The 20,825-nt window shown below is 41.5% G+C and overlaps 1 protein-coding gene across 5 annotated transcripts in view; it reads right to left on the bottom strand.

Annotated features, from left to right (window-relative positions):
* Window positions 1-20,825, bottom strand: part of VPS13C (vacuolar protein sorting 13 homolog C) — a 106,061-nt gene that overhangs the window by 71,974 nt on the left and 13,262 nt on the right. For 3 of the 5 annotated variants that reach the window (XM_080980647.1, XM_080980643.1, XM_080980644.1), the window contains exons 7-15: window positions 19,982-20,047; window positions 16,558-16,667; window positions 15,807-15,866; window positions 14,743-14,802; window positions 13,796-13,876; window positions 4,800-4,857; window positions 4,477-4,604; window positions 2,957-3,063; window positions 1,747-1,918 (exon numbers count right to left, since the gene is read on the bottom strand). In XM_080980647.1, the coding sequence (XP_080836773.1) occupies window positions 1,747-1,918; window positions 2,957-3,063; window positions 4,477-4,604; window positions 4,800-4,857; window positions 13,796-13,876; window positions 14,743-14,802; window positions 15,807-15,866; window positions 16,558-16,667; window positions 19,982-20,047 (842 nt within the window). The remainder of the gene's footprint in view (window positions 1-1,746; window positions 1,919-2,956; window positions 3,064-4,476; window positions 4,605-4,799; window positions 4,858-13,795; window positions 13,877-14,742; window positions 14,803-15,806; window positions 15,867-16,557; window positions 16,668-19,981; window positions 20,048-20,825) is intronic. The other 2 variants (XM_080980645.1, XM_080980646.1) reach the window with 2 other exon arrangements.

Here is a 20,825-nt window from a genome sequence, read left to right as displayed (position 1 = left end):
AACAGGGCAGTTAGCAGTTATTTCAGCAAATCTCATCAATCAGTGTGTATTAGGACCAGTCATGTGCCATCCAATGCCTTCAAAGGATGCTACCTGAATTTAATTAATTCAATTAAGCCACTTTTATTTTTATTTTATTTTTTGCTTCACAGCAAGCTTGCTTTACAGTCGTTTCACAAAGCTGTGCATGGTACTCATACTCATTAGTTATGTCTAAGCACTCAACAGTATGAAGAAGAGCAGGGACAGGGAACCTTCAGCCCATGGGCAAAACTTAGCCCACCAAGGGTCATAATTTGGCCTGTGAGGCCATTTCTCCCAAACCATGGCCACACACCACACGCCACACACCTGACATCGTGGGACATCAGGTGTGGTGCAGGTACCACTGTGGCTTCAAATGAACAATCAGGAGCTTAAAGTGAGCTCCCAATTGTTCCTTTGCTGAAGAAAGGTGCACAACCCTATTAGTTGATGGGTGGTGATGGCATGTCTTGCTCTAGAATGGGGGAGTGGTCTCTCTTTTGAAAACAGTCCCATGCTGCTCCTTGAACTTTTTGTTTTTTGGAGGTTCAAAAAACAGCATTCTGAAGTCCCAGCAACTGGGCCCTGTGTGTCATAATGATGTCAGATGATTGACAAGTGGGCAACCCCACCCGCTTGTCAAATTTGGCCCATTTTCTGCCAAGCAGAAAAAAATCCCCTCCACTGGCATACAGCCTTAGCCTCTTCTGCTACATTGGTGTAATTTGGGAATAAGAGTGAAATTGAACTAACTGCTTGGTCTGCATCTTAAGCTGCCCTTTCCCCATGTCTGAATTCTGTTCAGGGTTGGCATACCAGCTGCAGTGCGTTGTTAAAAACAGTTTAAGGTTGGGGGCCACTGGATGGGGGAACATCCATCCTCCCTTCCTCTAAGGAATATGTGTACATGCATTGATAGGTATAAAGTCAGTGCTGCAGTCAGCAGTGTTTTAGGTCCAAACTTATTATTCCTCTTGCAATACCATTACTATTACTAGTAGAACTGTGGATAGAACTGAGTTGAATCTCTCTGGATATTTGGATCTCTACCTCTAAGACCAGAGAGCTGTACTTAGTAGAACACTTCATGATGCATTAGCATCTCTTACATTTATGTAGTTAGTGTGTTGGACGTGTTTTGTGTTTTAAGACAATAAAAACTTTACACTGAACTGTGTGGACAAGGAGATTTTTAACCATCAACTCTGGAAAGGCTGACAACTGGAGGGCAAGAAGACACTGAAGCTCTGCTGGACTACTACTCTGCTAAAGCTGTGCATACTCTGCTGGTCACGCTGGTCAAGGTGTGACATCATATTGCCACCATAACATAATAACATGCTATGTATTTATATCCTGCTAATAGTATCCAATGTTGCTTAGCACCTACCATAAGTAAACTCTCAGTCTCATTCCAACAAAATAAGTCAGCTCTTATTGTTGAAGTCAGTATTAGAAAATATAGCTACAAAATGATTTCACAAGGTAATATAGAATCATAGAATCATAGAGTTGGAAGAGACCACAAGGGCCATCGAGTCCAACCCCCTGCCAAGCAGGAAACACCATCAGAGCACTCCTGACATTACACATGGATTAAAATATTGCCAGAGTAGAAAGAAATTGAGAAGTTTTTGTATTTGTGGAGGTGTCACCCCTTTCCCAGTTTATGGCAATGCATTGCATTTACAACACCACACACTCTAGAATGACATCAAATACCTGCAACTGTCTCTGTGTTTCTTCTGATACTTTGGTTTGTGTCAGTTTGCTTTTATAAACATTTTTGTAACTTTTCAGAAGCTGCCGATGATGCCTTATGTTACTCCATGACCACATGCAGCTGTATCGTCTGATATGGACTTCAAGGATGCTATTTCCTGCATATTTCCACCTGCAAAAAAAACAACCCCAATTACATTTTCAATACAAATGACAAGATGAGAAATTGGTGCAACCTGGAATAATACTACAGAACAGAGACTGGCAGAAGAATGCAATAGATGGGGCAAGGGATCTCAAGTTTCAGAGGTTTCACAGGAGCAGCAAGTAAAATACTTTTCTTTAAAGTGGGCTACTGAAGCAAAGAGAGCTTGGAGGGAAACCTGGAGTGGTGTGTGAAACAAATGACAGTCCAGTTCAGGTTGCATTATTTCCAAAGATGCCATGGAATATAAACTTTTTTGTTCCCCATTTAATTTCCAAAAATCTGAGAAGATACATCCATTGCACATACTCAAAATATTTGAGAGTTGGCTGCTGAGAGTCCAGTCATGGGCTTTGCAAACTGGGAAGAAGCCACAACTCCTCACAGGAAAAATAAGAATTCCCCCTGTAAGAACAGACTACAACTGACATTTGACACGTATAGGATATGGGCTATACCGCGTAGGGGGGCATTTAGAGTTGACCAGCTTAGTCATGTCAGGGATGATGAGAGTTGCAGTACAAAAACATCCATTGACTCAAGATTGAAGAACATGGGGCTAGAGGGTGGGAAATCACTCTAGTTTCCAACTTAAGCACAAAACTGTTTAATATTCTTATAAAACAGTTGCTACCTATGTGTCAATTTGTTTCAATAATATAAGCCTCAACCAACAGCCTCAAAAACAAGGCAAGATAACAAAAGGGGTAGTAGCAGTAGAGAAGGATTTCAGTTTCTTAAAGCTTGCTTTAGAAAAAATGGGAAAAGACCAAGAGAGACCTGATATTTCTTATGAACACATCCTACTTTCTCACAGATCACCGTGTATGCATGGTGGTGGACACTTACAGCACATACAGGAGTTCTGTTTGACCATCCATGTGAAGAACACTTTAGGAATGCTGTTAGCTGTCCTGAGTTATGAGAATAATTAGCTATCTTGCCATAAGCATGTAAGAAGATTAAAAAGCAAGAACAACAAATACAGAAAGGTCTACAACTTACCACTGTTTGGCATTCTTATGCAGTGGTACCTCTGGTCTGTACTTTCTGTATGGGAAATTTCGAACCATATAATCTATGGACTCCAGAAGGTCGATCATACTAAGGTACTAAACAAATGAAGGGGGACATGGTATCTTACCACCAGGAAATCACAGTATTTAAAGCATTCAGCTATGAGACTAAAGATTGCCATACTAGAGACAAGACAAAGGTCTATTTAGTTTAAATAACTGTATTGGACATACAAGTATCCCAAGAAAGGAATAGCTATCACTCAGTAGTTGTCCCGGGCACAGAGGTATGTTGTGTCAGAATACTGAAGTCCTAATGTTTAGCCAACAGATCTTTCTTAACAGACTCAATTCAAACCATATACAATGGTACCTCCAGTCACAAACTTAATTCGCTCCGGAGGTCTGTTTGTAACCCAAAACCGTTATTTTGCTAATGGCGCCTCCTGCTGCTGCCGCGCTGCCGGTGCGTGACTTCCGCTCGCATCCCGGGGCAGAGTTCGCAACCGGGAGCATCTACTTCTGGGTTAGCAGAGCTCGTAACCCGAAGCATTCGTAAGGAGGACGGTACATAACATGAGGTTCCACTGTACTAAGAACATGAAGCTTTCTTCAGAACTTAAGGCAAATTAATGCTGATCACAATACAGTGGAACCTCTGGTTACGTACTTAATTAGTTTTAGAGGTCCGTTCTTAACCTGAAACTGTTCTTAACCTGAAGCACCAGTTTAGGTAATGGGGCCTCCTGCTGCTGCTGCACTGCCGCCGCGCGATTTCTGTTCTCATCCTGATGCAAAGTTCTTAACCCGAGGTACTATTTCTGGGTTAACGGAGTCTGTAACCTGAAGTGTATGTAACACGAGGTACCACTGTACAGCAAACCTCTATTGAGAGAAATATATTCCTTACACCAGGGATGTGAACCTCTGCCCTGTGGGTCAATCCTGTCCCGCCAGAGGGTAAAATTTGGACTGTGAGGTCATTTACGTCATGCCACACCCACCTATCAAACAGCTGGTGTTACTGGGCAGTGTCAGCAGATTGGGGAAAGAGTTCTAACCTGCTGAGTGCTGCTTCACCAACACATTCTCTATAGGAAAATGCTGAAGAAGCAGGACCTAGACACACACGCTTCACGGATCAACTGTCAGTTATGTCGGTCATGATGCTGATTGACATGTAACAACCCACCTGTAAAAGTTGGCCTGCAGGGTGTGGGGAGAAAATGATATGGCCCATCAGACCAAACAGGGTTTCCACCCCTGTCTTTCACCAAACTGGGAGAAGTACATGTTCCTTACTCTAAAAATGCTCAAGAAAATAGGCTCTATCACATTTCACATGTAGTTTTATAACGCATTGATAAGGTATTTGTCCTCATACACATTCTTCCAGTATGGCTTGCGAAGTAACAACATGAGCAAGTAACTAAGAGAAAGCCCTACACAGGTGACTGAAGTTAATGGCACAAAACTAAAAGAAGATCATAAAGTTGCAAGCCATCTTACCTGTGGCTTGGTCAGTTCAACTGAAATGCTCTGGACTTCCATGCTCCCAACAATCTTAGGAGTTTGTAGTTCAAGTTCTGCATGAGGGTTAATATACAGCTTTGCAGATGCTGATACTGGTTTAAATACTTTAATGGGGGGGAGAGAGAAACAAGTCCTTAAATCAGAATTAGCATAATACTATGAAAATAAGTTAAAAGCAGTGTTGCACTATACAATATACTGTAAAAGGTAACTACTGAAGTAAAGAGTTGCTGCCCCTCACTACCAGCAGAGGCAAGAATTGTGGAGCCACAAACCCAAATTCTGTCCTTCATACTTACTATACTGATCATTTGGAGGCTCTTGGCAAGGTGAAGGGACTCCCCTTTTCAACTGCTCCTGTAAATGACAAAAATAAACCTTTAAACATCTGAAACATGCATATTCAAACTGGGGCACAGTTAGAAACTGGGATGGAAAGCTATTCACCACATGACTCCTGGAACTTGGGTTGTGGTCGCCAACACAGAATGTCTACCGTATTTTTCGCCCTATAGGACGCACTTTTTCCCCTCCAAAAATGAAGGGGAAATGTGTGTGCGTCCTATGGGGCGAATGCAGGCTTTCGCTGAAGCCTGGAGAGCGAGAGGGGTCAGTGCGCACCGACCCCTCTCGCTCTCCAGGCTTCGCGGACCTCTCCGCAAGCAGCAGGAGCGCTCCCGCTGCTTGCGGAGAGTTGCCTGCATGCCGAAGCCTGCGCGCGCTGAGATCAGCGCGTCCAGGCTTCACGGACCTCTCCGCAAGCAGCGGGAGCGCTCCCGCTGCTTGCGGAGAGTTGCCTGCATGCCGAAGCCTGCGCAGAGAGCTGCCTGTTTGGGGGCTGGGGTCGGGGGAAGCTCGGGCCTGCGCCTGGGGGGGGGAAATAATTTTTTCCCCTTTATTTCCCCCCCAAAAAACTAGGTGCGCCTTATGGGACGGTGCGTCCTATAGGGCGAAAAATACGGTAATTGCATTTTTTTTTAAATCAGCAACACTTTTTATTTATTTTTGGGCTGCAAGCTTGCTACAGGCTACGGAGCCGATACACTCAGGCTTTTCGTTTAACGTCTCCCCCACCACCACCACAGCCATCGAGAACTAATGCCTGCCCTCTCCCCAGGACTACCAGGCGCTCAGTTTCTGGTGTTTTTTTTTAAATGGTATTTATTGAATTTTTTTTTTTAATTACAGAAAAAGACAAAGCAGAGAGAGGGGGGAAAAAACAAAAAAAAAACCAAGCCACATCCAACAATACAAATTCAAAAAACAAAAATACACCACAAACAGATAAAAATAAAACCATCATTCTCAAATCTTCAACTTTCATTACCTTCTTTCTTTGACCTCCTCCTCCTCCCTTTTTTTGTATCCCAGTTATTGCAGCAAATCCTTTCCATATTTCATAATATTCTGTCATTACATTACCTTAATCTATTCTCATCTTATCTTATAGAAAACCTTAAAACTTAAAACTTAAATCTTATTTTTACCCACTTCTCATAAACATAATATTCTTGCCTAATTCTTTAAACATTTTTGCTAGAGCCAAGTAATTTCATTCCAACATTTTTCTAACAGTCATCAATTTTATAAAACAATCCTAGTGATAAAAAAAAAGAAATAGAAACAATCCAATCTTCATCCAGCGTCCCTTCCTCCTGGTCCCGGGTTTTGTCAGTCCTTTTTATCCCATCAATCTAGCGCATTAACCTGGTAACCTTATATCCGAGGCCCTTAAATCTCTTCCATGTCCCTTCCGCAGCTCTTCTTCATATTCACCTTTCACTCGTGGGAACTCCAGCTTTGTAATGTTTTTGACCCTTTTCAACAAATCAGCCCCTTTTCCATAGTCCAGACTAAACTCCATGTGGTATTTAAAAACATGTTTCAGAATCCCTCCAAAACTGAGAGCCCCCACAGCTCCAAACATCTCACGGCCCATTGCCAGACTCGGAAAGTCCAAACATCCCTGCATAGGGGGGTCTATCCAACCCCCCATTTCCAAACCACTCCAAACTTTATCTTTCCTAATCTGGCTTTTTCCGAGTTCATTTGTCAAATCCAAAAGCCCATGTTCCTGCTGGGCCGCAGCTCCCTCCATCTCTGGCGCCCAAGATTCCGCAATATCCTCCTCTCTCATCTGTTCTGTCAGGGCACACTCCTGATTTAATTCCTGGGTGGGCTCCATATAGCTTCCCACTGCCTGTTCAAAAATTCTGACCACATTAGTCATCAAATCCGTCTTCTCAGTTAACTGTTCCAGTAGAGCATTTGTTTTACAGAGAGCACACAACAGAGTTTCTGAATACATTGTCCTACAAGGTCACAAGCCTTTTCCCACGATTGTAATCTGTGACAGCTGCAAGCTCCCTGGAATTTGTTACAGTTTCCCTGTCTCCCTCTAGGGGGAAAACTTCTAATTGTTCTTGCAACAAAGTTTCTTTTTTGAGATATTTTGTCAGTATTTGTTCCTTTAAAATGCGAAAGGAAACAGTGGAATCACTATGTTTCTCTTCTTTCATCTATCTGTCAAAAGCGTTTGTCTCTGGTCAATGAGCTTCAAGCGTCAGTCCTGACACCCCGCTCCAGGATCAGGACGGTGGAAAGTTACTTTACTTTAGACTCACTTCTGCAGGTTTAAACAGTCCGAAAAAAAAATCCCCCTTCTTCTCCTGCTGCCGAAGGGGGGTTCAAGGGTTTTAAATGATGAAAGCCAATCCTTTAGAAGCGATTTTCTGAGCTCTAGTTTACGTTGTCTTTGCTTTATTCTGTCTACAAAGAAACGGAAGGCTGACTTCCTGTTTAGACCTTCCCGTTTCTGTACCAAATTGAAGTAAATTTTTAAGTCCAATTCCTTTCTGCTCGCAAGTCCTTATTTAAAGTCCAATTGTTCAAAGTTTAAGTACTCACGGGTGCTTATTTTAGAAGCCAAATTGTCCCAGGAAAAAGGCAGCGCTCTCCGGCAACGGCTATGCGGCTTCGCTCCACGGAAATAGCAGTTGACTCACAGCACCGCGCCACTTCCCCCTCTTCGCTTCGGAGCCCATTAGTGGGTTCCTTTGCGGGTTGGGGGGGGCGCTAAGGGTGCCCGCCAAGTCCCATGGTCACAGGCTTCATCCGCCTGTGATTTTTAAAAGGGTCCCCGCTTCGCCGTAGCGGAAAAGACCCGTTTCACGCGGAGCTAGTCCCTCCAGTTCAGAGGGAGTCCGCCATTGCCGATGGCGCCACCCCGGAAGTCCCAGGTGCTCAGTTTCTGAAAGGATGTGCCATAACTGCAAACCCATGATAGGCACACTATATTCTTCTTTATTTCAGTGTGCCCCACACAAGGAAGTGAAAGGTCCCCCACCCGCTACTATTTCCCCACCTTTGGTGTAACTTTCAGCCAGGCTGCTGCAGTGTTCCTTTCCGCAAAGGCATCTTGCATGGACTCGGAGGCGTCGCCTTCCCCTGCGCAGTTCCAAATGAGTCTCCCTTCTGCACAAGACATCCAACAAGCCTACCATGCCACCCACCACTTCTGTCCCTTCTCCTCAGTCCCCTACCTTGGCTGAAGTGTGTGCCAAGGAGACCCAAGCAGACCAAGGGGTCTGTACTTGCCCTGGTGCCCCATTGGTGCTCACTGGAGGAAGGCTGATGACCAGGGCTGTCTTAAGCATATCCGGCGCGTGGTGCAAAGCTCCCTCCTGCGCACGCACACACACCCGTTTCCCAGAGCTTTTTAGGGAGGACAGCAGCAATTTTAATCCGGAGTCTCAGGTACCAGAGACAGCAACTAGACTTCTGAAATTGTTCACAACTGGACCACCCCTTGTTGCAAAACACGCCTGCTGCCTGGTTAGTTTTGAATGCTGAACTGGGGTGTCAGGATTGGTCATTGTCCTCTTCAGATCACCACACAAACACTTCTTGTTCTTTTATAACTTTTTATTGTGTATTAACAAAACAATCTTATAAACGGTTCTTAACTATTCTTCCTCAGTCACTTATTTCAGCTACCTTCTGAGCTCTGCTTCTCCGTGATCAGCCACTCTCAAAATGGCGAAGGCACCACTCCTTTCGCTTTCCCGCTAGAGCTGGCTTGTATCTCCCCTCCTCCGAATCTGAGCTAGAACTGAACCCTTACCTTTCCTGGGAACATCCTGTCCCTCCCTGTTGTTCTTGCTGCTCTCTTCTGTTAGCTTCACTGCTCTCCTTCCCCCCTTGGGGAAAGCTTTCTCCCTCTGAGAAACTGGAAACTTCTAACTCTAACTCTTCCCTGACATGGGGGGTGGGATCGCTTTAGTGAAGCTCAATTCTGACATAATTGTCTCACGACTTCTGAGTTCCAATTCATACATATAGCTTACATATAATAAAAATATTTACAGAAACTGTTCCACAGCTTTTTCTCCAAAACAGTACAGTGGTACCCCGCAAGACGAACGCCTCGCAAGACGGAAAACCCGCTAGACGAAAGGGTTTTCCGTTTTGGAGGCGCTTCGCAAAACGAATTTCCCTATGGGCTTGCTTCGCAAGACGACAGCCCATAGGGAAATCTCCGGGACAGCGGGGAAGCGCAGCGCGTCTTCCCCACTGTCCTCGGACCTCCTCCCGCCGCCCGGCTTCGGAACGAATCTCCAATGCCGGGCGGGGGGGGAACGCCTCCTCCCGCCGCCCGGCATCGGAACGAATCTCCAATGCCGGGCGGGGGGGGGAACGCCTCCTCCCGCCGCCCGGCATCGGAACGAATCTCCGATGCCGGGGGGGGAACGCCTCCTCCCGCCGCCCGGCATCGGAACGAATCTCCGATGCCGGGCGGGGGGGGGAACGCCTCCTCCCGCCGCCCGGCATCGGAACGAATCTCCGATGCCGGGCGGGGGGGGAACGCCTCCTCCCGCCGCCCGGCATCGGAACGAATCTCCGATGCCGGGCGGGGGGGAACGCCTCCTCCCGCCGCCCGGCATCGGAACGAATCTCCGATGCCGGGCGGGAACGCCTCCTCCCGCCGCCCGGCATCGGAACGAAGCTTCGATGCCGGGCGGGGGGGCGGGGACACCTTCTCCCGCCGCCCAGCTTCGGATGGCTTTCCTGAAGACTTGGGGTGGGAGGAGGGTTTTCCTTCCCACCGCCAACATTCAGAATGCTGTTCTGAATGTTGGCGGTGGGGAGGAAAAACCCTCCTCCCACACAAGCCCCGAGAACAGAGGGAAAGCGCTGCGCGCCTTCCCCTCTGTTCCCGTACCCGTCCTGAAGGCTTGCGGTGGGGAGAAAAGCCCTTCTCCGCACCGTCAGCCTGGCAAGCGGTTTCCCTAGGAACGCATTAATTGATTTTCAATGCATTCCTATGGGAAACCGTGCTTCGCAAGACGAAAAACTCGCAAGAAGAAAAAACTTGCGGAACGAATTAATTTCGTCTTGCGAGGCACCACTGTATTACACTTTCATAGATTGTATCTCTTGTGCTGAAGACTATCTAAAATAGTATTCCTGTGTTTTTCAAAGTAATCCCAATGAACAGAACTTGCATGTAACCATACCTATTTGGTCTAAATTTTTCACCTACTGCTTTGAAAGGCTGTATGTAAAACATGTAGGCTGACCATCTAAAGTAGACAACCGCAAAGGAAAACATTGGAGGAGGATGTGGGAAACAAGTTGCATGGGAATCAAGGTGTGGGAAACAGAGGAAAACAAATGTTTCATTTGACACAACACAACAGAAATAAATATGAGGATTTAACTCGCAAGTAAGCACATTAAGAACTGAAGTATGATAACTCAAGCTAAATGACACGAGATTTTCCCTATTTTCCTTCCTCTATAAGAAAATATATTGCAAAGCTGGTAGATTACTGCAGTACCAAGAAATAATTCTGCAGATGTGAAAGAGAAACACAAAGCCATATTAGTATTTCAACCAGGAAAAGGTGGCCATAAATTTATGAATGTTCTCACTTCCCTGTTACTTATAAAATAATGCAATAAAAGAAAGGAATAAATAAAATAATGCAATAAAGGAAATAGGTTGTTTCCATCATGCTATTTGTGTTGTGATTTAGCTCTTGTCTCATAACTGTGTCGTTAACACTCTTTGGAATGAGGATATTAGCGATTCAAAATCCAGTTTCCAAAACAGACTGATACTCTTGTTACTGAGACACACTAGAGTTTATATACAGATGTTTTTTAATTAAGGAATTGCAAACAATCATGAATCTAAATTATAAACTGTAACAGGTTCTGCTCACTGTTAGATAAAGTGTTCTTATCATTGAATCCCCAACTTCCTGTTTAGATAGTAGGATCTCATGACCAGAGCCATATGGCAAAAACATTCAAAATGAAGCAGAAGCTGTACGTATGCAATTGTTGTTCATATGCACCATCTCTGCAAACTGATTACTTTATATATTTGTCAAATATTTATGTTCCAAAGATTTAGACAGCATTGTTTCTACAACCTGTATTAAGGATTTGGAGCCAGACTTTATGCCATTTGGTTACTGGAAACTATGAATGCACTAACTGTTCCTGGTCACAGAATCAAAATGAGTAGTTCTGCTTTTCCTTACTAGGTATTGATGATCATTATTTTGTGCTGTTGACTTGATTTTTATTCTTCTCAAATTCTATTTGCTAGGACTGATTATCTATCAGATAGCTATTGTCCCACTGCATTACTCATGCTGAAGAAGAAACTTGCCATTTCTTCATACACGCTATTAAGTCTATACCACAAAGCATATCTGTTATCAGGAAAATTAAATCCTCTTCCAATGTAAGTGACTACATTATTTTAAGCTATTAGGCACAATGCCCTAGGCTACAGTTGGGTCTTGTGCTGACCAAGAGGAAGCTCCCTCTCTAGATTAAGATAGAATCACTTCATTGAAATAGTTCCTTTCTATTGTGTTAGACAAAAATGAAACTTCTACAGACCAGCAAGTTTGAATATCCATCCCAACTCAGCATATTAAAAGTAAGTATGTGGACTTATACACCATAGGTTCCAACTTACTGCTCTCTCAGATCTCAGGCATTAATATTTCCTAACCATGCTTGAGGAGATCTAGATTCTAGATCCCTAAACTGGAGAATCCAGGTACTGAATCTGGAAACAGCTGCATACAAAGCGCGCGCACACACACAACACCGGAGCAGTCTAGTGCTTTGAGCAAAGAATGCCACTTCAATGGCAGTCTCACAAAGATGGCAAACCATAAGCAATGCACACCTGGAGCAATCAATTAATGCTAACTAGAAAAAGAATGCAAATCAAATGTTTTCTTCTTCTTCTGGGAAGCATGTAGAAAGGCTAAATGTATGCCTGACAGTTCCAGAAAAGCAACACAGCCACAAATGCCCAAGACTTGGGGTGGGATATGTCTAAAGACATATGAGGTAGACACTTTGCTGAAGCTAAGGAGGTCTGCGTCTAGGCAATACCTGGATAGCTGTCTGCCTAGGAATTTCAAGTAAATCACCTTCAGTTCCATGACAGAAGAAAGGCAGGATACAAATGTAAGGGGGAAATTTATAGAATGCAGAATATAAATCTGGATAAAAGTAAATAAGGGCTGAAGTTCAGTGGTAGAGCACATGCTTTTCCATGCACAAAATCCCAGGTTAAATTCATGGCATCAGTCATAGGGTTACAAGGCTAGGAAAGGTCTCTGCTTATGTTTTGGAGAGTAGACTGTAGCAGGTAATCCAAGTCAGTACAAAGCAGCTTCAAATGTGAAGGGAAACTAAAGAGGAATTTGTGAAATCAAGCATGACTGAGTGGGCACAAGATGTGGGTCACAATATTGATTATGAATTATGGGGAAAGCTGTGGAAAATAAATTTGAATTTTATGGCATGATAAAAGAAAATATTATGAAAATGGCCCACAGATGGTATTTAACACCCACCAGATTGACGAAAATGTCTAAAAAAGGAAAACGCTGTATGTTGAAAGTGTAATGAAATTGAGGGATCTTTTATTCACATGTAGTGGTCCTGTAAAATCATTAAGGCATAATGGGAAACTATATATGATGAATTAAAAAAAGATACTTAAAAAAACTCTTGGCGATAGTAACAACGGCAGTCCCCAAAAATCCAAAAGAGCTTACTACTATATGCCACTGCCACAGCTAGAACCTTATTGACACAAAGGTGGAGAACAAGCCTAGTACCCACTAAGGAAGAATGGCAGTATAAAATGTTCAAATATGCTGAACTGACTGGTATGACGAACCAGATAAGAGAAAATGAAGATAAGGAATACAAGGAGGAATGGACAATGTTTACTGAATATTTTAAGAACCTGTATAAACGAATACATAGCTTAGCAGGTCTTGTGTAAACAATCCAGCAGAGTTGAAATAGACACGAGTTTTTAATAGATAACAAATTGGAGGATTAAAAAGACGTGGATTACGCAGAGTGGTAGAAAAGCAAAGGAACTAGGAAAAGGGTGGAAGGGAAGTCATATGGTGTATGTATACGTGCTGTATTTGGTATGAAGTTGTAAGCGGGACAGAGGGAGGAAAGGGGGGGAGGGGGTTAAATATGCTCTCGGTTCCTGTTTTCGAAAATGCAAATAATAATAAAAAGCTGCTTCAAATGATAATAAATAATTTTGAAACTTCAGCCACATCATAATTAGTTGCTATTTAATATTTATGGCAACATAAAATATGAAAATCACAACATATGTAACAATAACGTACTAAATATTAGCAAGAACCATCTGTTGGCCATTAAATGTGTTAGCTCATTTTCAAGTAATCACATTACTGAAGAAGCCTGACAACTTAATCTGCTTAACAGCTAAAAGAGTGTTTTGGCAACCAAAGCCACCTCAACAAGGGAATGAGGAGGGCATATACTGTTTCGGGCAAACATAGTTCTTTAAAAAATAAAATGAGTCTATTCAACAGCAAGGCATTTAATATTAATATCAATAATTTTCAATCAAAAAGACAATACTTTATCCCTTGCATGGCAACTCTTAACCATTGCAAAACAGCTTGCTTTTTATTTAAACAGAAGTTCCTATGCCACCTTCAGGGGGGGCTAACAACATAAAATACATTTTTTAAAAAATACATCAGAGACAGAAACCACAAATAAACACAACCTTTTAATGAAATATTAAAGGCACCCCTGCTATAAGGGATGGGAAGGTTTGGGGTGAGGTTTACAGGCAGGAGGGGGAGCGGGTGGGTGGGTAGAGGCTCTAAGTGGGGGGGTAGGCTGGGTCAGCCAGCAACACAACAAGGGTGGCAAACACCCCCCCCCACACACACACAGAGGGACTTTAACTTACCAGTATTTCTTCCCTGGACGCATGATAATACATTTCACTCTGCACATTCCAATAGGCACTGAGAGAATCAAGACGCAGAAGCTGAAAGAACAAACACATCTCATCAGCTGTTAAAATGTACAATATAAAATCTTTCACCAAATAGGAACATCTTACTTATTTTAAAAGTAAGAGTGCAATTCAGTCCAAGCGTCCAAAAGCAAACTTTACATTAGAAATTACAGTGAATTCAGTGGTGTAGCCATTCACTAGGTATTTTGCACACTTTATCCTAAATCCTAAACTTGAAGAATACTGTATAGCTAAAGCATAAAGAAGGTAGAGAGAAACAGTGAAGTAGTATGGAATGTTTCCATGCTAGGGTATTTGTTAATTCCTGATAAGCCAGCAAGCATGGTGAATTGTAATTGTTATGTACTAAGCTTGGATCCTAGAACAATAGGCAAGTAGGATCCTAGAATACAACAACTGATTGGCTTGCAGGAAAAGACCAATCAGGCTCCAGGAGGAAGTTAATCAGCCTATTAGGCGGTAGGATCGTAGAATGCAGCAACTAATTGGCCTGCAGGAAAAGACCAATCAGGCTCCAGGAGGGAAGAAGAACCAGCCAATCAGACGAGACTCATTGTGCAAATATTGTATATAAAAGCCTGAGGTTTGGGGGGCAATTCAATCACTGCTTTACAAGCTGCAATAAAGAGCATGAAATCACTACAGGACTCTGAGTATATTTCAGTAATGTTCAGATGAAGCCAAGTTTTGCTGAAAAGCAGATTTTCACAGTTAGACTGCAGTACTCACAAGAGAGGAGCAGCCTCTACTGTTCAAGTGGGGGTAGGGACAAAAATACCACAGGTGTAACAAAAATAGCTTTGAATCCTGGTAACTGGTTAACTAAGAAATAAAATTTCTGCTCTTAAACTTTGTATCAGAGGCTCTGACCGTACCTTGTAAATGATTTTTGCAGCCTCATTTAAAATGCAAGGAGTCCAGTTTTCATTAGTAGTCTGGAAATAGAAATAATTGAATTTAACTTATGTTTGTTTTATTTCAAAGGCTTTGTATGCTATACTACCCACCCCAGGTAGTGGATACCAGGCATTTCCCAAATAATCTCAGGACGAAAAAGGTTATTTGGTATGATCCAACTTCTTTCCCATGTTTTGACCCAACAGCATTTTGTAAGAATCCATTTTTAAAGATCAGGTAAGTAGTATAAATAATTTAAAAATATTTTCAATAAAATAATTCCTACATAAACAAGCCCTTAAATTTCAGGGGATGGAGAGCAAACAGAAAGCTAAAGCACTATGGGTGGAATCCAGAGTGCAGTAGCTAATCTTCTCCTTGCCAAGGAGTTGTTCTAATCTTCCCTGTTCCAGCAGCAGTGTCCTATACGTACCCACAAGTTTTGAGGCCTTCCAGAGCAAGGACCACATGAGGAATGGGGATTCCACTGGAAGCAATTACTGTCCCCTTTCTCTGAGTTTAAACTCTGATTTCGCATATGAGTATTTCCTTCCCTTGGCTCCATTTCCCCCCATATAACCCTACTTCTTTGCACCAGAAAAAATACAAATGACAGATGATTTTCACAGATGACAGCGGTTTTCATTTGCATCTGCACTGAGGAAAGAGTTATTTTCTAGACGATTCCTTCTCAGCCAACAATCTAGAAAAATATTTTCTAGGTGGCCTTGACCTCTTCCAATTTTCCCTGAGGCTACTGAGCAACTAGTAATATTTCATTTTTTCATACAATAAAGCTGAAATCCATGGTTTGTCTTTGATCACACAGCAACCTTATTTCCAGGCTGTATTATATGAAAAGCTCATAATAATTATATCAACATTTCCATTTACCTTTAAATACAAGTACACATTCCTAAGTAAATTACAATTCTCAAACTAATTTCCTCTTGATTTAATCAAAAGCATGGAAATATGCTTTCTTGGTTCCCGCCCCCCCTCAAAATTTACTTGAATTCTACCAGAAAACAGTAAGCATTACCAGTAAGCTAAGCTCCCCCAATGTCACTCCTAAGGAAATTGGTCGGCTAGGATCTGTGATCTAAAAACAATAAAAGTAGGAATTATTATTATATGCAATATTAAACATCTTAGAACATTTTTTGTTTTTGAAAGCCTTACTTACAAGTGTAAAAAAAGAGGTATTTGGGGGTGATAGCCAGCTAAGTAATACCCCGTGTAGAACCAATGAAATTAATAGACTTAAGTCTGTTGATTGCCATGGGTCTTGTGTAGATTACTATAATGTACTTTCCACCTTTGAAGACAATTTGGAGGTATCAATGGGCATTGGAGGCACCCAGTGTTTAAGAATCACTTCCCCCATCACCGCCATACAATCCTTGCCGAAAACTATGGTCTGCTTCAGAGACCCTTCTCAGAACCTCTCCCCCACCTCCAAATGTGTGGAAGGTGGACACAGGACAGGGCCTGCCCAGTGGTGGCACCCAGAATTAGGTTCATAGGGAGACTCATCTTCCTAAAAGGAACAAAACCCTTCTTAGTTCAGCAGCCTCGTGCTGGACACTGCAACTTCCAACTGCTATTTTAGATTATGGTTAACCTGGATTATTCTAGTGATGTTGTAATTTACTATTTTATTTTGATATTTCTTGAGTTTTGTAAACCAACTTGATTATATGCTTTATTAAATGTTATGGGGTGAACAGTGCAAAGGAATACAGTAGAATTAACTTTGTTTGCCACCACTAAAAGGAATTCACATTACTTACATCATCCTCATACTTTATATGGATGCTTGTGATTTTGACTTGTACATTTTTTATAACTTGTGTTGCAAGCTTTTCCAAAAATGTATCTTTCTTCTCTTCTTTTGGTTTATCTAAAAATATAAAAAGTGCAAGTCAGCCCCAACTGCAAAACTTTCATTTCATTAAAGATTCAAACTATGACACTAAGCAACATTTAATAAAGCAACAGTGAGAGTGAATACCTTTGCTTTCTAAGATTCCGGATAAAGGGGGGGGGGGATTCTGTTTAAGTTCCATCTTCTCTACATGGGCCAATTTATATTTATATTTGAAGGCAAGGAAGGGAATAAACTTTGATAGAAGGTCAATGCTCTCAAGTCAGGCATAGGCAAACTCGGCCCTCCAGATGTTTTGGGACTACAACTCCCATCATCACTAGCTAACAGGACCAGTGGTCAGGGATGATGGGAGTTTTAGTCCCAAAACATCTGGAGGGCCAAGTTTGCCTATGCCTGCTCTCAGTAAAACACAGACAAGAATTCATTCATGGAAAGGGCCCCCAAAGTGCTGTTGTTTTTACTTAAATTGAATCACATTCTACACAGTACTGATTTCAAGTTGCTATTATATCTCCCCAAGTTTATTGCCATGTGTAGGAGGCTGGCGGGCCACCGGAATTGGTTCGGCAGGCCAGTTCTCAGAAACAGGCCACCATTAAGACACACAGGTTTAATGTTACATGAACTAGCTTCAGGCAGGTATGCTTCCCCTCCCCATCTCCAGTGCAGCCACAAGGAGACTGTAAACTTTCACTTTTGTTTAACATGTCTGAATATTAGCTCTATAAAGTTGCCTTGTTTCCATAAACCACAGTGAAGACCAAGTACAGTGCTTCAAGGTTCAGACATAACATTAAACCACAGTTACTTAAAAATTGAAGCAAAATATTCCAATCTGCTCACTGTAGCAGTGCTAGAAAGGTGGAAAGGAAGTATTTACATCTAAGACTCAGACATGTAATGTTAAACCATAGCTCAGCATTACATCCAAAACAGGTCAGTGAGCATTTTGTTCACAGTATCCAACATTCCCCCAAGTTAAACAGAAGTTTGTCAGAAGCCTCTAAACCAGGCAGAGGTTCTTTTGACCTACTTTCAACACATTTCAGATTCAGTTAAAATAGAGTTTTCCCCATACATAAAGGCACTGTACAATTGTCTACCTCCAAATTAACATTCAAATACAACAAATATTTCCCAGACTTACTCTGTCTTGCACAAAACTACACATTTTTGCTCAGAAATTTCTTCATCCTACATTTTATGTTGCTTGTTTCCCCATATCCTTATCAGCACTTTACAGATCAAAACCACACATCTGTACTGACTTCTACAGCAGTAACTAGACTGTTTTGCAGCAAAAACAACATGAAGTCTTGCTCCACCTTAGAAACCAACAAATTTATTTATGTCTTCATAGACTGGAATCCACTGCATTTGATGCACTTGAACCAAGTCCACAAAAGCTTATCCCATAATATACCTGCTGGTTTCTATTATGCTAAAATTCTACTTATTGTTTTATAACTGTATTAAGGCAGCTTCAGACTTACCTTACCTAGCCAAGGACCCTGAATAATTGTCAATGAGTGCTGAATGTTGATTATTTATTTTTATTTTCTAAATATGAGCCTACCCTTAATGCCAAAGTCTCAAGGCAATTAACAAAACAATTAAAATGTTTAAAAAACACTAAAGTGTTTGATAAAAACAAGAATAAAAATACACGCAGCCAGTGCCTTTTTCTAGAAAAATAGGTGCTGGTACTCACCATGAAGTTGTTACAGTGAATGTCACATTTTTAACAACAAAAAAGAGGTGCTGGTACCCATCATGAAGTTGTTACAGTAAGTGCCACACTTTTTAACAAACAAACAAAAAAAGAGGTGTCGGTACTGCGTAGCCTTGAGTACCCCCTGAAAAAAGCACTGCATGCAGCCAAGAATAATTAATAACAAGGTGGGAGAGGGAGATTATAAATTATAAAAGTATTAATTATAAAAGCACCTAACTAGCATTACAGGTTGCATGAACAGGGCAAGCTTTCACCTGATTTCTCCAGGCACCTAAATTACTGGGAGCACACCTGGAGAACATGACTAAGGCATATGAATTTCACTCAAGAACTATTTCACACAAACTTGGAAGCCTATGCCAATACCCATTTTAGGAATGACTCCAACAAGCAACTTGTAATATTTAGCCTATTTACCATCTTGAATAGTGAGACGGAAAGGCAGTCTAAAAACTGTAAAATATCTTAACATCAGATCCTTAAAAGACAGAAGGCAGTAAGTCTCACACATTCTTATTCAAGTATACAGCCAAAGAACTCCAAGCAAGAGCTGTTTTGCTAAGGACTGCTGATCTTTGCAAAAAATAGGGCACAGAAATAGGGCAGAAAACAGGCTGTTTGGTCAGTTTCAGTGAATATTAACCAAGAACTATCAAACAATGCTTTCATCATTGCCATAACTGCTGAAAGGCAAAAGCTCAGCAGGACTGTGTATGAATATCCAAAACCATAACATTCTTTAATTAATCAAAAGTATTGTTTTGATCACTGAGAAATATAAACAGCTCAGCGTAAGATTAAAAGGTCACAAATGAATGGAATGAGAGAACAGAATGTCAATAAAAGAAGGAGACGTTCTTTTTAAAACACCTGAACACCTTTTCATTAGCACTGGAACATCTTATGGAGAAGGTCAAGGACAGAAAGGAAAAAGTACATTTATTTCTGAACTTCAGAGGGTATCAGGTAAACTAAAACAAGTGACAAACAGATGTTAGGGAGAGGATTAATCTGAGTGATGTTCTATTGGGCATGGACTTCAGAATGGTTTAGGCCTGTGGAAAGGAAATACTTGGATGATAAAAGAGGGAGTTACAACTGAGAAGGTAGTCCAAATGTGTCAACCATCTGGAATGATAATGTGAACGAGTACACTTAAATATGAACCTACCACAGACTTCTTTCTGTAACAAATGCATCATTTAAAAATGAAACTAGCTGTGTTAAACCTTTCACTACTGTGTTCACTGGAATTCATTCAGGGGAAAGAGCCCTTAATCCTCTTGCAAGATCAAATCTGAACTGCTATTGCTGGATTGTGCCCAACTGAGGTTTGAAGGCCAAACTATTCAAGCACTAATTTGAGCAGGAACTACCCAATTTCTGCTTTAATAGACATTATTATTGTAATTATAATTAATTTAAAATCAATGTAGTTTGTTTATATCCAGTAAAGTCAAAGTCTGACTAACTTACTTGCTGGCCTAAAAGAAGGTTGCACATATTACTGCATTATTATTTTTTTTGTTAGCTTATAAAAAGAAAAGCAACAGAAAAGGAATATTCAACACATTGTGCTAGTTATACCCACCTTTTGAGTGACCATTACCTTTAAATGATTTCTTAAAACGCTTTTTAGTCTTTTTAGACTTCCGTCCTTCTCAATGTAAGCAATTTTACAGAAAGAGGATAAATTACAGTTAGGCAGGCATCATTAAAGCAAGCAATGAAAATAAAGGAAAACAAAAAATAAGATTACTTAGGAAAGACATTTGGAGTATAGAAGCATAGAGTTAGTTTGCAGCTCCAGTATAAAACCATTTCACTATTCTTTTTTTCCAAATGAGACTATAGAAAATGGATTAACAGCAAAATTATAAAATCTAAAGAGGGACTACAGCCCTAGGCCTACTCAGAGTAGACCTACTGAAATTTACATGACTAATAGATGATGTTAATAGGCCTACTCTAAGTGGCTAAGCTACTACAAACAAGGAAGACATTTGAGATACACCTTCCTTCAGCAAAACTTCTATAATTTAAAGACAAAGTTTTATAACAATTGCTGTATCTGCCACTGAGAAGCAGTGAGTCCACTGTGGGACGAGACTCTGGCAGACATCCAGCATTAGTCAAAATAGACTCACTGAAATCAGTGGACTTGAGTAAATTAAATCCATTGGTTTCAATGGGTCTACTCAGAGTGAACTTAGTTGGATATCTCACTCCATCCTTAAAACAGTCCACGTTCCCTAATCATCCCCAGCTGCCTGCAAAAAAACCAAAAAAACAACAACCCCAGTGATCCACTTCCCAATTAGTCTGTGTATGAAAGGAGGAAAAATTAATCAGACTAAGTAGAGCAAGGGTGCTACAAAAACAACCACCATGGGGCTCCCTAGACAATTTCAGAAAGTAGGCAAAGTTTTCTAAAT

The sequence above is a fragment of the Podarcis pityusensis genome (assembly GCF_964106645.2).
Source record: "Podarcis pityusensis genome assembly, chromosome: 14".
Taxonomy (NCBI): Eukaryota; Metazoa; Chordata; class Lepidosauria; order Squamata; family Lacertidae; genus Podarcis; species Podarcis pityusensis.
The sequence above is the reverse complement of the archived record's forward strand: the minus strand, read 5'-3'. Positions and strand labels throughout refer to the sequence as shown.